Source organism: Pungitius pungitius, chromosome 19 (genome assembly GCF_949316345.1).
Source record: "Pungitius pungitius chromosome 19, fPunPun2.1, whole genome shotgun sequence".
In the NCBI taxonomy this organism is placed as follows: Eukaryota; Metazoa; Chordata; class Actinopteri; order Perciformes; family Gasterosteidae; genus Pungitius; species Pungitius pungitius.
The window spans coordinates 12,160,259-12,176,846 of record NC_084918.1 but is presented as its reverse complement, the minus strand read 5'-3'; the positions used below and the strand labels follow the sequence as shown (position 1 = coordinate 12,176,846).

Here is a 16,588-nt window from a genome sequence, read left to right as displayed (position 1 = left end):
CGTTTACGCCCAACAAAGCCTCACCTGCAAACACTCAGGAAACCATCTCGTTACGTTTGACAGCGGCTCGCTGCACGCTGAGGCGAGGCGCAATAAAGGGGACAGAAAATCAACCAGGCTGCTTGTTTACCAAGCAGCGGGTAAGGTAAGAGCTCCGGGGGAACCAACCGACGCTCCTTGACAAAATGAAATACCAATACCTGCGCCGTGCTCCACTTACATACCCTAAACAAACCCCTGGTCAGAATTGGAAATACAATTACAAGTAGTCCAGGGCCTGGCAACAGTATTGCCTTTGCTCTGCACACAGCTGGTCTTCTAACTGGTCTATCGGCTCGACGTCTGTCCTTTTGAAGGGATACTGGTCTTACAGGTATCATATATCTATCCCACTCCAATAAGCTCCTTTGCAACATATTTCAAGATATCGCAACCCCTAATTTGTTCGTTGGTCACAATTTACATCTTAACTCATGAGTGAACTAAAGGTGTTGTGTGCCATAAAGACATGTTATGTTCATGTTCCTGCTAATGTGCATATTGTTTTGCTGTGTTAGTTTATACAATGTGATAGCAATGTGTTTGACAGGTTCCTTGTGTTTCTAGCTTTGTTCTGCAAGCGCCCTGTGTTGACTGATATTCTGGTGGTTTTCCCTACCAGGCTAATCAACATATGGCCGATAGCTGAGCCTTGCACTGCCCTCATGATGGGCTATTACCTGCTATCTAACATCTACACGCACATAGGCCTCAGAAAGAGAGCCAAAGATTGCTCCTTAGAGATACAGTATATTGTTTTTGCTAAGATGGGCTCTTAGAGAAGATGTTGGAAATGAATCGACTTAGATGTGTTTAGTCGGAATGCTATCTGTTTCTGTCTCTGAGCAGCTGCGAGTAAAAGAGAGAAATCAGTGAGAGGAGCAATCATTTTAGATTTACACTCTCTAAACATTCGTGACCTTGTAATAGTTGGATATAGCACTATCAATCCGTTGCTGTGGTACATTGCTGTCTTTTGATATTGCTCCATTTATATGCATCATGTTTCAGCCACGTAATTTAACCGTGAAGACATGAGGACAAAGCTTGAATTATCATTATCAGGGGAAAGTGTCTCGGTGAAGATATAATACTCACACTTCATTGGCCAAGCAATGGCATCCTTTGTTTTTTATGTTAATTGCTAGTCTCACACCTTGTGTGCCGCATAACTTCATCCCAAATGAATCCAGCAACACGTTAATGAGTCAACAGCGTGCGATGAGGTCAGAGACGGGGCCTTTAGTTCGCCTTTTGGGGGAGTTAGAGTGTTAGAGTGTTGACACTGTCAGTCTGCCGGCCTTGCTGACGGCACTTCCTCTTCCCACAGGTGTCGCAGAACAAGTCCTCGGACCCTCGCTGGGCCTGAAAAAGTCCAGCTCACTTGAAAGCCTCCAGACGGCCGTTGCCGAGGCGACGCTGAACGGCAAGATCAACGTGAAGAGGACGCGCTCGCGGATCGCCAGGGGCCGCGGTTGTAACGAGAGCTTCAGGGCCGCAATCGACAAATCATACGAGAAACCTGTCGCCAGAGCGCCACGAGAGGACAACGGCACTGAGATATGTGAGTGTTTGCTCATAAGATGCTCATGCAGGGGTTTCTCTTTTTATATCATGTACAATAGTGGATACTAGAAGATCCTCACAAAGAAAAAAATCCAACTCAATAAAGCCTGGAGCCCCTTTTAGAACGGTAGGAACCCCCCCCCCCCCCCCTTAGTAAACTAGATTTGGGATCCCTTTTGCTGGAGATGGATCTGTGTGTGTTTGTCATAATGCACAGCTGCAGTAAGCATCTAGGTTACACACTCATTAATATTCACATATTTCATGTGGAGTGGAATTGTCAGAGTCTGTGGCAGCATGTTTTCCCCGGAGCATACATTCTCTTAAAGTGCATCGCCATGTTGTTAGAACTAGAGAAAATTCTGCTGTTTACCCCACATATGTCTGGCTGGTATTGTATCTTTTTTACACGCAATATCTCAAAGCCACGTAATCACAAATATTATAAATGAAATACATGTCTTTGCAGCCCGTGCCAACTGTTTTTGACACATATTATTGTTCAACTTCGCCAGGATTCCTCACAATAACTCTCCTGCATCCCTGACTAGGATTGAAACCAGAATTACTAGTATTTATTCTAAACTATAAAGACAATATTAGAAAGGAGAGACATGCCACTTTCCGTTTGTGTGAACGTATCCATCCCTGCTTAGTGTCTGATGACAAAAAGTCTAAAGACAGCCGTCTTACGTTTGGTGACAGGTAATAACACTGCAACACCGCAAGAGTAATCACCAGATATAAATTTCCATTCACCATTAAAGGATCCTATTAAAAGAGCCGGGGGGACATTTGAAAAAGAGGGAAATGATTTGCCTGAAACGCTTTGTTCTCATAAGCTCTGTCGGCAAGCCACTAAATACAGTCTTATCTTGGCAAGAAAAATGGGGAAAGCAAGCGATTTCCCCTGCCGTGGTATATTGCATTCTCCCCCATGATATTCAAATAACTCTGTTTTTCAATTTAGATAAAAGCAGCCAGTGCATGCTCGTCACTGAGGTTAATAGTCAAAGTTGACAGATAAGGTTCAGCCTTCCTCCTCTCCCAGACTTTTATTTACATAAAATAAGAATGTGGCATCACCTAAAGAAAATGTGTCCCCACAAGATATCCCGTTGGGGAAAAAAATGCACTTTCCCTTGTGCTACTTTGTGTTGCATCGTTTGAGTAAAGGAAAAAAAAACGAAAAGGAGACATGCTCTGCTGAGCAAAGACTGGCAATTTGACTGTCTGTCGTAACCTTTGCTGACAGGCCAGATGAATGTCCTTGATGTTTAAAGCAGGGTTCAATGGTAGAATTTGCCACAGTAAGAAAATGTTTCGTGATTGTCTGTCTCTGCAAATGGTCGTCGGATGTTTTCATCAATTATTCTGCTGTCATGTTGTCAGTCAAGTCTTTTTATCTTCCATTGATGTCCAATTTTAAAGTTGCTTGTATGTTTTGTGATGCAGGATATTTGCTTTATTTGAAAGGCTACAGGGTGAATGTAAAAAGACAAAATTGCGTTTGATCGACTTGCCCTCTATTGCTTGACCTCCTCTTTTTGAGGCCTCAATCTGAACCATTTGCACATCTACATGTAAAGAATCTGCCTCTCTGCATCCTCTGTTTCTGAGTTAATGTGGAAGAACCTTACAGTCGTGCTGCTGACCAGCAGGGGGTGACTCCTCGGGTCAAAATGTGTCTACGAGAAAATGATTGTCAGCAGCGGATGCTTAAGGTCACTACTACGCGGTTGTCCGGTCCTGGGGTTCTTTATATTTTAGAACTTTAGCCCTTCCCTGGAGTGTTTTCAGTTCATAAGAGTTGTAACGTTTTGGTTGCCTAAAAGTTCCGTCCTCTCAGAAAAACAAAACAACTTCCTTCAAAAAGCGAGCCGTGAAGGTTCAAAGCAGCAATCCACAAGCCGATGGGTGGCGTTGCAGCCTTTTATGCTGTCCGCACTTGCTACAAACAAATGCACGCACCCCAACACACACATCAATGCGTCTACAGACACAAGCCCACATGGTCGCTGCCCCCAGGGATGGTCTGGATTACAATGTTGAGCATGTTATCTGCTGCTCAGTATCATTAAGCAGCAGCAGCATTAGCTTTCCAGCTAATCCGTCATTCAAATAGCAAGATATAGCTCACAGCTGCAGCTGCTCTTAAGTGAATGATAAGCAGTCAGAAGATTGAGTGATAACATTGATACTCTGAACCTGCTTCCAAATTGTCAGGGGTGGAAAAAAAGAAGGGAGGGAAAACAATGAATTTTACAATTGTGCAGGTTTAAGCTGGAAGTTGGCTTTATCTCCCTGCTGTTCAGTGCCTCACATGGCTGATAACTCCACAGATCACAGGAGGAAACAAAATGCGAACCCAGCGGGTTCCACCTGTCCCCCTGTACCTCAAATCCACCTCCCGAGTCCTCCCTATAAGTTCTCTTCCATCAAAGGCACAATTTAGACGACGACAAGCAAGACTCTAATAAGTTCTAATCAGAAGGACATCTCACGCCTTTGAGCCAGTGAAACTGCACAGACAGGAGCTAGGCCGAGTGCGATGTGCAGCATATTAGCAATTAAGATCCCTGGGAGCCTTTTTTCAAGATTATTTAAATGCATAATTACTGACAGAATAATTACATTTTGCGCATCAGTTCTGATTAGATGTGATGGAAACTTTGGGTTTAATCAACCCTGCATCACCTAAGGAATTTAGTTTCAATTTGATGTCTGGATTGAAATTAGTCGGGATGTGAATTAAGAACCAGATTCACACAACGAGCGTCACAGTTTCCATCATCCTTTCATGAAATGTGAAAGAAAAGGGGAAAAAGACAGTTCTCTTGTGAGCTCTGTGCAATGCAAACATATGAAATAACTTGAGGCTTTCAGCTGGGTTTAAAAATGTTCAACAGAAACCTCAAAGGGTGAACTGAATAAATATATTCTGTTATAATGAGGCAAGTGTGTTTTGTTCAAAGCTGTGATACCTTGTGGGACACAGTTTTTCGTATTGGTTCATCTGATAAAAGAACTGATTGTCTTTGTAACTGACAAAAAAAGTAAAATAAAAGCTGTTGTGCAGAGATCAAATGTAGTTGCTGTAATCCAAAAGCAGTCAAATGGAAGTTAAAGCTTAAATCCTTATTTGGATTTATCCACTTCCATTTTATTTCTCTTTCGTTTGTGTGAGAGTGCTCTCCCTCACAATATACACTCACCGGCCACTTTATTAGGTACCCCATGCTAGTAACGGGTTGGACCCCCTTTTGCCTTCAGAACTGCCTCAATTCTTCGTGGCATAGATTCAACAAGGTGCTGGAAGCATTCCTCAGGGAGTTTGGTCCATATTGACATGATGGCATCACACAGTTGCCGCAGATTTGTCGGCTGCACATCCATGATGCGAATCTCCCGTTCCACCACATCCCAAAGATGCTCTATTGGATTGAGATCTGGTGATTGTGGAGGCCATTTGAGTACAGCGAACTCATTGTCATGTTCAAGAAACCAGTCTGAGATGATTCCAGCTTTATGACATGGCGCTTTATCCTGCTGAAAGTAGCCATCAGAAGTTGGGTACATTGTGGTCATAAAGGGATGGACATGGTCAGCAACAATACTCAGGTAGGCTGTGGCGTTGCAACGATGCTCAATTGGTACCAAGGGGCCCAAAGAGTGCCAAGAAAATATTCCCCACACCATGACACCACCACCACCAGCCTGAACCGTTGATACAAGGCAGGATGGATCCATGCTTTCATGTTGTAGACGCCAAATTCTGACCCTACCATCCGAATGTCGCAGCAGAAATCGAGACTCATCAGACCAGGCAACGTTTTTCCAATCTTCTATTGTCCAATTTCGATGAGCTTGTGCAAATTGTAGCCTCAGTTTCCTGTTCTTAGCTGAAAGGAGTGGCACCCGGTGTGGTCTTCTGCTGCTGTAGCCCATCTGCCTCAAAGTTCGACGTACTGTGCGTTCAGAGATGCTCTTATGCCCACCTTGGTTGTAACGGGTGGTTATTTGAGTCACTGTTGCCCTTCTATCAGCTCGAACCAGTCTGGCCATTCTCCTCTGACCTCTGGCATCAACAAGGCATTTCCGCCCACAGAACTGCCGCTCACTGGATGTTTTTTCTTTTTCGGACCATTCTCTGTAAACCCTAGAGATGGTTGTGCGTGAAAATCCCAGTAGATTAGCAGTTTCTGAAATACTCAGACCAGCCCTTCTGGCACCAACAATCATGCCACGTTCAAAGTCACTCAAATCACCTTTCTTCCCCATACTGATGCTCGGTTTGAACTGCAGGAGATTGTCTTGACAATGTCTACATGCCTAAATGCACTGAGTTGCCGCCATGTGATTGGCTGCTTAGAAATTAAGTGTTAACGAGCAGTTGGACAGGTGTACCTAATAAAGTGGCCGGTGAGTGTATGTACTTAAACACCCTCTGCTCTCTCTTATCTCCTCACCCCAGTGGACGAGGACACCGAGGGAAGCTCCAGATCTGGTCGCGAGTCGATGTCCGCCAGCGGCGAGCTGACAGCGGGACCCGGGCTGAATGGCAACCCCTCCAAAGACGACAGGCACAAAGACCGGGACAAGGTTGAGGGGAAGGAGAAGAAGAAAACCGAAAGGGACAAAGAGAGAGAGATGGACAAGGGCAAAGCCAAGAAAGGCGTGCTGAAGGGCCTGGGAGAGATGTTCAGGTAGGAATAAGGCTCATAGTACAAAACCCTCCCCACACCGCGTCTCCCTCAAGCAACAAAACGCTATCTGCTTTATTTAATTCCACTCAGCGCCGGGTCACTCCGAATTTGAATGCATTGTCTGGATGTTGCAAGTGCTAATCAGGGAACCCCTGTCCTTGAACCCTGTGAGGTGGAGGAAGGGGGGTGGAGGCGAGGGAGAGTTATCGACCTCCGGGCCCTCTGGCACGTTTCAGCCAGATTATTTTTAATAGGAGCCACATGTTTTATTCATAATCCTGTGTGCACGCTCCCCCTATCCAAACACGTTGGGCATTTTGTCAACTATTTGACGATGTTGAGGGCCCGTGCGGGTGCTAATGTTGGGAGGGTTTGGTCTCGGGGGAAAAAGGCCTTTAAAGATGACTGCTGGTTGGAGTTATTGCCGCTGGCTGGTATTCTTCAAATTTTTTAGAAGCAGGAGACCATGAGAGGTGATTCAATTATGCCCTTAAAATACGTCAGATATTCATCAACTATAAAAAAAAAAAAGATTGAATATCAATGATGCCAGTGGAAGGCCTTCATCGTTTCCTCTGATAGACCAGCACGTTTGAACTGCAAACTTTGAGGACTGAGGACTTCATCAGCATTGTGACTTTGTGCCATCTGTGGACATTAGTATGAGACTAGTATTTTCCAAGAGTCCGCAAATGAGAAAAAATATCCCGGGGGTATCCATCCAGTGTCTCCGCCACGAGGAAATCACTAGGGGAGTCAAATCAATTATTTCCATTGAGTGCACTTTTGGATATGGCATAAATTAACGGTGCGGGCCGTTTTTGCGCCGTGAGTCGTTTTCATGTGGATTAGTTTAATGGGATTAGTTAAGGTGTCGCAGGGCGCGGCTCGGTAATGAACAATAAAGACGACGAGTGTGTTCTGAGGTCACGACTGAGGAATGCAGGGACCTCATCTTTCCCTCTTTTATTTTTCACTCTTGCAAGTTTTGTTTGCATCCTGTAGTGTGAAATGGCAACATTTCCCGTGGCACAACCAGCACGCACACGCAAGGACATACCCACACGCTAACAGGAGTGCATACACAGAAAGCTGTGTACGGGATTGGTGATTTAAAGTGGAGATGTGAGCCACAGGTTGGGCACTCAGTGACAGTCAGTGACGTTGCAAACCCCTTTTTGAGCATGTGGGGCCCTCTGCGCGCCCTTCCCGGCCTCATCATTGTTCTTCATTATCTTTGAGTGCCACAGCCACTTAAGAGTTGGCACACGGCAGCCTCGCTGACACCTCCCCCTCCCGCTCCCCCTCCCCCGACCTGCTGAATGCATTTAACTCCAGACCTGCGCCTCCTGAATGCAAAGAGGCCGCCTTTGAACCGGCATGGCTCTCCTGCACTCTGGCTCTGTGTCTCCTTCTCTCCGCTCATTCTGCTCTTCTTCTCGATACGTCAAACCAGTGTCTACCCAAAAACTGTGACAGCTCTCACACCCACACGTTTACACTGTCCTTGTCTCTCCCTGTTCATGTTTAGAAAGTTAGAGATGGCAAGAAGCTCAGGTGAGAGTGAATGCGTCCCACTGGATAGGGTAACAAACTTTTGCAAAGAAAAATGACAGAGTGATGTAAAATGCCTCGCGGTCAATAGGGAAGAGAGGAAAATAAAAGTGAAAGATCTATTGCGTTTTGCACTTTTTTGTATTTCCAGCAAAAGTTTTGACAGCGATTTCAGAATGGAGAAGTTTTTACGCCACATGAAAAATGGTGCAGTAAAATCTCAGCATTCGAAACATGGAGAGACTTTACATCTGCAAGTTCTTCATGTGAGTGTCTCATCTTCGCATCAAAACATCAAAAAGGCACTCTGATTGGGTTAATCCCCAGTGCTGCTTGTCTCCGTCGCAGACATTTACATAAAGCGGACGGGCTCATTTTTTTCCAGCATCCCTTTCACCATGCATGTCCCAAACTCACGTTCTCCATTTTCAAGAAGATTTCAAGGAGCTTGCAGCTCACTTCAATTTGCTCTCATTTGCATGCACGCCGTTGGACGGCCTGATGAACGCGTAGTGTACATCTGCCTAATGGACAGCCTGATTGGGAGTACATTAGCATCAGTGCCAGGGGAAAGGAGGATGGCCTAATTTAAGGAGAGGGCGTAGGATTGGGGTGAGGCGTGTGGAGATTAACACTGTGGGTGCAAGAATGACATAAAGTGCGCAATTGTGTGATGTAAAGTAAATAGACTGCCTAAAGCCCAGAGGGAAAAAAAATAGTGCCTCTCTGGATCCCTGCAGTTCTGCATATAAGAAGGCAGACTGCCTGCTACATGGTACGACCCAGTAATGAATAGCTTATAATCTTGTGAATGGACAGCACTGTAAACCAGCCCTGAGCAGCTTCACATCATTGTTAATTCAAGGGTGTCTGTTGCGTATGACTGCGTCCATGTCTGCATCCAGTGGTATAGAGGAGTGCCCCCCTCACCAATATATGTGATTATTCATGTCCTCTCAAGTACATTACTTGTGATCATTACTTTTTGATCCTATCAGGTTTGTTTAAACGTCAGAAGCTTTGCCCTGGGCCCCCTTAGCATGCTAACAGACCATGATGTCCTAATGAGGTGTTGTTTATCTGCTCTGTGACTGACTGACCTCCTCCATCAAAGCCCCATCTCCATCTTTTGAAGTGTTTGTTTGTGCGTGAACGTGGTGTGTGCACACACAAAAAACCCTCCCATCCTGGTTCATTTATTATGGAGTGCATATTTCAGTGCGTCAATTATATTTTTGCAGTCCATGTACTGTATGTTCTATGTATTGGTTCTGCGCCTGATATTTTTATATCCAAACAATTTTTTACAAGTCTGTGTTTCTGTGTTTTTAACAAGGGGAAAGGCATCATCCTGTAGAAATACACTAGCATGAAGGAGACAAAAAAAGGGAGGGCTGCAAAAATATGGAGAGAGGTGGGGGTGGGTTCAGAGAGGGCGGAGGAAGAGATGGAGCGTGTGCACTGGAGTGAACTAGGGCACCGAGGGAGAGTGAGGCAGTGGGAGAAGAGGATGAAAAGGAGAGCAAAAGGAGGAATAAGAGGAGAAGGGAGCCTTTCACAGCGGCCGTCACGGCATCAGGCGACTGTCTGCCTGGGAGGATCGAGGATCTCAGGCATTTTTACAGTTTGTGTGTGTCTGTAAGTGTGTGTGTGTGTCTGCTTGTGAGTTTGAGGTTAATTTACATTTGCATCCATGTGTGTGTGTGTGTGTGTGTGTGTGTGTGTGTGTGTACAAATGAAAAGATGTGTTAATGGGCTCTGGCATCACCCTAACCCTTTGTTACGGGTGCCTCCTCACCCACACACACACACACAAACTACCCCCCCCCCCACCCCCCCCAACTCCCAACCCCTCCCCACACCACTCTGATAAGTGGCACGCCTCACGCGGAGCCATCAGCCAACACTGCAACTCAGCGTGACAGGCCTGTACCCCTCCCCCTCTCCTCACCCACCACCCTCCATCCCCTCCGGGACCTCGTCTGTCTGCTCCTCCCTCCAGATGCAGCCCCACTCAAGGCAACACAGGGGAGACATGAGAGAGAGAGTGAGGAATGCAAAAAGAAAGCCGAGAAAGCTGCAGCGGAGGGATGCTTTCCGTCATCCAATCTTTATTATTCGTAGGCGGTGTGGGAGCACGCTGGGATCACCGGAGTATGCCGGGTTGGCACAAGTGTGTGTGTGTGTGTGTGTGTTGGCATGCATGTTTTCTGTATTCTAATGGGTTTAGAATGTGTCTACCATGGCACAAAAGCATTATTGCGTAGCATGAGAGTAGGTAGTTAGCGCGTTTCCCGCGCTGCTCCGTGTCTTCCTACCACATGACTCTTTCTGCTCGCGTGGGTGTGAGCAGCTGATGGCGGGTGAGCCGGCTTGATCATCAGTACGCCGTAATGACACATGCATTAGCCTGGTCTATTTTTACACACACACACACATTCACACTGTAACGTCTCCATTCTCCCCCTCCACCTTCCACACACATACACAAGGCTCTTGCATATGCTTGTAGTATTATGCCACAGTTGATTTTAAGATGGCAATTAGCTTCCTCCACATGTGGGCCCTGACATCTGCTTAATGTAATCTGAGGGAAAATGATAATTGTTCCTCTTTTGCCCGGCCCCACTCATCATAGTAGGGTCGTTAAGGCAGACACAGGACGCAGCATCAAGCCGGAGTGTGTGAGTGAGCATGACTGGAATGGAGGAAGCAATATTAGAGAGATACTGTAATTATATGGCTTCCTGTCAGCTAGGGGCACATCAAGGCTCCTGGCGATGACTTTTGACCTCTTTTTGAGCCACACATTTTGCCCGCCATGGATGAATATTTCAGATAGAACTCAGCGGTGAACTTTGGCAGCGTCACCAAGTGCAAAGTCATAACTCAATATCACCTTCAAATGCCTTCACAGCTAAAAGAAATACCATGTCGCCGAGGGCACTGCACCCAGAGGGGTCAGCTATTTCTACTCCTGGGGAAAAAAAATGCTTTCTATAGAAGAACTCTCCTTCTGTGTCTTCCTAGCTGCTGCAAGATGCCAGGTTTTCTTAAGAGGTCATTTTTTCCCTCACGAAAAAAGGAAATCATCCTTTGGGTGTGCTATCCCATTTTTCAATCATGTACCAAAGGGACTCAGCGGGGTCCAAACAACAAACGACTAAGCCCCCCACTGAGAAGATTAGCGCCCCTGTCACGAAGCACAGTGACGGGAGAGGAAAACATTTAAACAACAAAAACTCTTCTGGGCGCCAGGTTATGGCGAGCACAGCTTTGTGCGTGGTGTTGGGAAGAATTGGATGTCACCGTCAATTTCTGGCGGGGCGAAGCATGTAGACATAGGGGAGACGCTGAGTGATGGGATTGAGGAGAGGGAAGAGAGGATGCTCTGCGACGTCACCCACCATGCAAGTATGAGAGAAGGCCCTTCAGACATCGGGGGGCGTGGAGGATATTTGGGGGAGGGGGGTATTGTCTCTCCGGCAGCGTTTCCTCTGCTTTTGGCCACTCGATGCAAATGTGATTGGGCAGCACTGAACCTCCATCAGACAGCACTGAAGTAATTAGGTTTAGAATGATCACGCAGTGCTCCGAGATAGACCTTGACGCATGAGGAGAAGTGGTGTGTGTGTGTGTGTGTGTGCGTGAGGAGAGTTGGTACTGCACGATGGAGTTAATTGAATCTGAAATCTTGTCGGCCTGAAATGGGATACACCAAGGTCTCTCACGCTGTGTCTCAGGCAGAGGGCTGCAAACATGACTGAATTCATAAAGTGTGTTATTAAATAGCTCAAATTAAGTGCAACAGTGCAGCCCTTCGTACCATACCAGGCCCGCGACTGCTAATGATCCAACCCCAGTGGAACGCCACCCAGACCCACCGAAGGAAACCAGAGCCCCCCCCCCCTCAGCCGTCCTCCTTACTGTACTCCCTCACCTTCCCCTCGCTCCACGATGCTCTTTTCATCGCATGCGATGTTCCACACAGAAACCGTCGGATGTTCTTAACTTGCTCACTCTCCGTTTGATATTTGTTTTCCACACTTTGAGACACCATGATTCTACTTTGATGTTATTTTCCCCCCCGCTATATGGCCCAGTTCGCTTTGATCAACCGGGAACAGAGAAGACTGTTGCAACGCGAGTCGACTCTCAGAGGAGAGGCAGATTTGAAAAACATTTGAACACATTACGTACAAAGATCTGAGAGTGGCACAAACTCATTTAGTTTTTTTAAATAGTACAAATGAATTTGCTAATATCCCCCCGTAATGAACCAAATTCAACGTATGTTGGTTTGATGAGGGAAAGAAGATGCAAAGCATGCTTAGTATTACAGAGACAGAAGTGAGGATTGCACACAGGAGAACATATTTACGGCATATGGAAATGAAGCGACTCATTGTTAGTCCGCTCAGCAGGGCTTGGCATGTAATGAAATCCAGGCCGGTGGCTGAACTGACCTTTCCCATCCGCTGAGTTCTCTCCTGCTGATGTGTGCACACACCTGAACATGTGAGTGAGAGAACGGGTAGCTGGAGAGGAACGCTCTCAGTCGAGGCGAGGGCGATAAAACATGCAAAATGCCTTTTGATTACAAAGGTAGTACCAATCGATGTTGAATTACACTTCTTATTTTCATCAAAGGCAAACAATTAAAGGCAGGGGCTGTATTCATCCTGTCCTGCCAGCGCCTCGACATGTGTTTGGCATGTAAAGTGAAATTGCCTATGTATTTTTTTTTCTTTCTTTGGTGAGCATGTCAGAGAAATGGAAATTCTTTTCATGGTTGAATCGGGATTGCGGTCCTCCCCGTGTTTGTCATGAAGGAATCTTAATTGGCCTGTCACTTCCACACCACTCACCCTCTTCCCTAACAAGAGGGCGAGTGAATGAACAGTCCAGTACAGCAGATAAAGGCTGCTTTGATTTTTCCTGATGCAGATCCATAGGCCTTCCTCTTATCAACTCATAACAGGCTTCCTAAATAAAAATATAAAAATGTATATATATATATAAAAAGTGGTGTGCTAACCATAACTTTATCAGAGAATTTTTGCCATAATCTTTCTCCCACCTCAATCCTAGTTGTCATACATTCTGTGGAAAGCAAACTAATCTTTGCATTAGACATTATACGACATTGAAAGCAATCTGGAGTTTTGCTGAATTGCCAAATAGTGCCGCTCTTGTTTGATGATGAGTTGGTAGATCAACCTTGTGGTTTTACAGTTACAGTTTCTCCATCATATAACACCTTTCCCATAAACCCCTCTGCTTGTTGACACGAGGAGGCTTTTCTCTCTTGATTCACCATATCAGCTTTGATTCAGAGAGCGATCCCTTCCATCCCTTCCAAGTCGCAACGCCTTCCATTTTCATTTGTGCTGTAAATTGGGACAGTAGATATGCCATGGGGTGTCTGCAATACGGAGGTGGGTTGTGGCTGGAAATTATCTTATTGATCTTACTGTCTCATTTGTTTAAAGTAATTGTGCTGGGGTTTTCTAAATGATTGTGAATGAAAAATGCTGCATGCAGCATGTTTGATTCAGCACACTGATGGTTCTGTTCTTGTGAGAACCAGCCGTCCAACAGGAGATCCGAAGAGGAGTGTCCAGGGTTATCTATTTAACCTGCTTGTGATGTATCACTATCCCCCAGAATCCATCAGGGTTCCTATTCTCGCTCATTCTCACTTTACTCACAATTACTGTCACTCCCTCCCTCCTTCTTTCCACGTATCCATCCGTATCCCTGTTCCCTCCTCCCTCCCAGCTGCCCTGGAGATTCATTGTGGCATTGACAGAAAGACCTCTCTCGTCTCCCTCTGAACGCTGGGAAGGATGTATATCACGGATCAGCGGCTGCGCTCGGTCCGGTGTGTGTCCATGCCTGTATTTCAAAGTCTGACGTTTTACGAGACAGAAAGCCTGCCTCTCTTCTCCCCTCGCTTGTCCTGCAGGTGGGCGTCTTGGAAGTCAGGGCCCTCGAGCGTCGCAAAAACACATCCGTCTCCAGACTCATCAGCATGTAAATTAGTTTGGAAATAACTGCGGAAAGTCAAGGGTTATCAAAACATAGGAGACAAATGACAAATTAATTCATGAGGTGGAATCACGGAAATAATTGAAGATATTTCCCCTCACATACAGCCACAACCTTCTGGGTTGAAGCTAAGATGTAAAAGCAGCTGTAAATACATCAGCAAACTCATTCAGAATTCCTATTTTTTAACGGTTGCACATCCACTATTGTGGTTGCCATTATTAAAAGAGCTGAACAGACTCTGGTGAATGCTGTTTGTGTTTGAGGCATGCGGCAGCAGCCTGGCTGAGGGTGTAAAGAGTGATCAAATATGGCCCATTAGGAATGCAGTGTGCCACACTGTATCTAGGTCAAAGCCTTAGCCACCTCTTCCACAGAGAAGCCACGGCGCTGTCCCCTCCCCGCGCCCGTCGTTCTCAGCATGGTTAAGCATTCGCCATATGAGCATGTGAGGTCACGTGCGTGGGTCTGATCATGCATTGGATGTGGCAATGGGAACACCATTCGCAACTTGTTTGTACGTAAAGTGGGAAAAATGAAGCGTGCAGGATGATTGTGATTGCAAAAATGTCAGCATTTCAAATAACAGAGGATGGCTTTGCCAGTTCCGAACACACATACCCATACCCACACACACACACACACACACACACACACACAGTGTTTATCCCAAAACCAGAACTCTCTCTGCTCAAGACTTTTGATGCAAATTGCCCTTCAGAAACTCTCTATTCTCGGCTCTCATACACTTTAACAAATGGATGAATGAATCCATGTGGACTGTTTATTTGTGTTGTAATGAGAGGCTTTAATCAGGGGTGTCAGCGATTTGATAAGTTCCTATAAGTGTGTGCAACAACATCCCTCCCCTCACACACACACACGCACGCATATAACTGTGTGATTTATGTGAAACATTAAAGGCAATCATGTTGGGCTGGGCCTCGTCCTTTGTATTGCAGGCTGTTTGAAATATGGAAAAGCCAAGCTGTCCCTTGATATGCAAGCGCACATACATAGATCAACACTCACACACACAAACACTCTTGTGTGTACCTGCTATTGCTTAAATATGAATAATTGGCACTAGAGACAAACAGATGAATGCAGTTTTTCTTCTTGCAAGCGCACAAACCCACACGCATGCAAGAACCTTAAAGTTATAGACAGACATCCTCCTTCCCACACACACATATGCCTTTATTCACTTCAGCCGCTTTGATAGCAATAGCTGTTAGTTTGAAAGCAGAGAAGATCCTCCACCATTCACTGCGATGCAGCTGTATAATGTCTGGCTCGTGTGACTGGAGAAAACATTTCTTAAGAGCGGATTAAGTCTGTCGCTAGAATTTTGAAAAATCAATAATACCCTCCTCTGCACACACATTAACACATGATGGCACAAACAAACCCAGGGGACAAACAATACAATATGTGTGGGACGGGACGCCACCCAGAAAAAGCCCTGCAGCTCTCTGTGCCTGACCATTCTTCACATCAGAGATGCTCACAAGTCTCTGAGCTCGAGCTCGAGTCGAGTCTGAAACCTTTCGAGGACGAGTCTCAAGTCAAGTCTGAAGTCACTGTGTGTGCGACTTAAGTCGCGACTCGAGTCCGAGTCTCAAACTCGAGTCCCCATCTCTGCTTTACACACATGTATTTATTTCAGCCTAAACACTTCTTTCTAATCTCACTCCTCCACCCACCCCTTCAGGAGTGTCGGTGGTGATGCTCTGTCAGTTTCCACACCAGAGATGTAATGTTGTTGTCAATTAGGCCAGAAAAACAGAGATTCTGATAGAGGTGAATAAATGGACCCGACCTGACTAACGGAGAGTTGCGGAAGTAGGAAAACTGACACGGCAGGAAAATAGATACATAACGGGCTGAAAACTGTTCTGAAAGAGCACAATTGCATGAATTTCCATGCAACTGTATTGCTGTCGGAAAATATTCATTTCCATACAATAACCTCATTATGGTAAACAGGTGAGGATGGGTTGAGAAAAACAGTGTCATTTAGATACAATGTCCTGGGATGGCATGTGATCCATATATCTGTAAATAGTTTTTTCTTTTTCATTATTTTGCTTTCGAACATGTCGAGCTTGAGCGAAACGGAGCATCCTTCAACATTGCGCTGTCTTCTTCACTCAGCTGGGAGACCTAAGAGGTGTAGAAGTATCTGATGAGAACCATTTCAACATCCATCTCGCCCATGGCCTGATGTATGAATAAATGCATGGCATGTCTCCACGCTGCGTGGGCAGTTGGGGTCCGGGGGGGGGCGACGCCACTCACCAGCCAGGCATGGACCATTTTGAGTCCTGCCCCCCCCTGTACTTTGCCCCCATACGGTTTTCACACCATTGCTTAAGGAACTAGGCCCGGCTGTACTCTAGATCTGAAAGCCAGTCAGCAGCTGCCTACACCCCCACTTCTCCCCTCGGAGGAGAAAAGCGATTGGTTCAGTGTGCGCCGGCCTTTGTCCAATGAGGTGAAGGCGCTGGGATGTCTCACTGTGACCTGTATGAGGCAGTGGACTGTTAGACTGAGTTAAAGGGTTGTGTCCAGGGTTGCAGTCCTCTTTAAACTCTTAAGAAAAAAGGTTTACCAAGGATGCATCAAATTGTAGAGTCTGGGTTGGAGGGCTGGCTGAGCAGGGGAAGCGC

The 16,588-nt window shown here is 45.9% G+C and overlaps 1 protein-coding gene across 3 annotated transcripts in view; it reads left to right on the top strand.

Moving 5' to 3' along the window:
- The window catches only part of pard3aa (par-3 family cell polarity regulator alpha, a), a 281,463-nt gene that overhangs the window by 181,073 nt on the left and 83,802 nt on the right, over positions 1-16,588 (top strand). For all 3 annotated transcript variants that reach the window (XM_037455958.2, XM_062559226.1, XM_037455956.2), the window contains 2 exons: positions 1,370-1,603; positions 6,080-6,311. In XM_037455958.2, the coding sequence (XP_037311855.2) occupies positions 1,370-1,603; positions 6,080-6,311 (466 nt within the window). The remainder of the gene's footprint in view (positions 1-1,369; positions 1,604-6,079; positions 6,312-16,588) is intronic.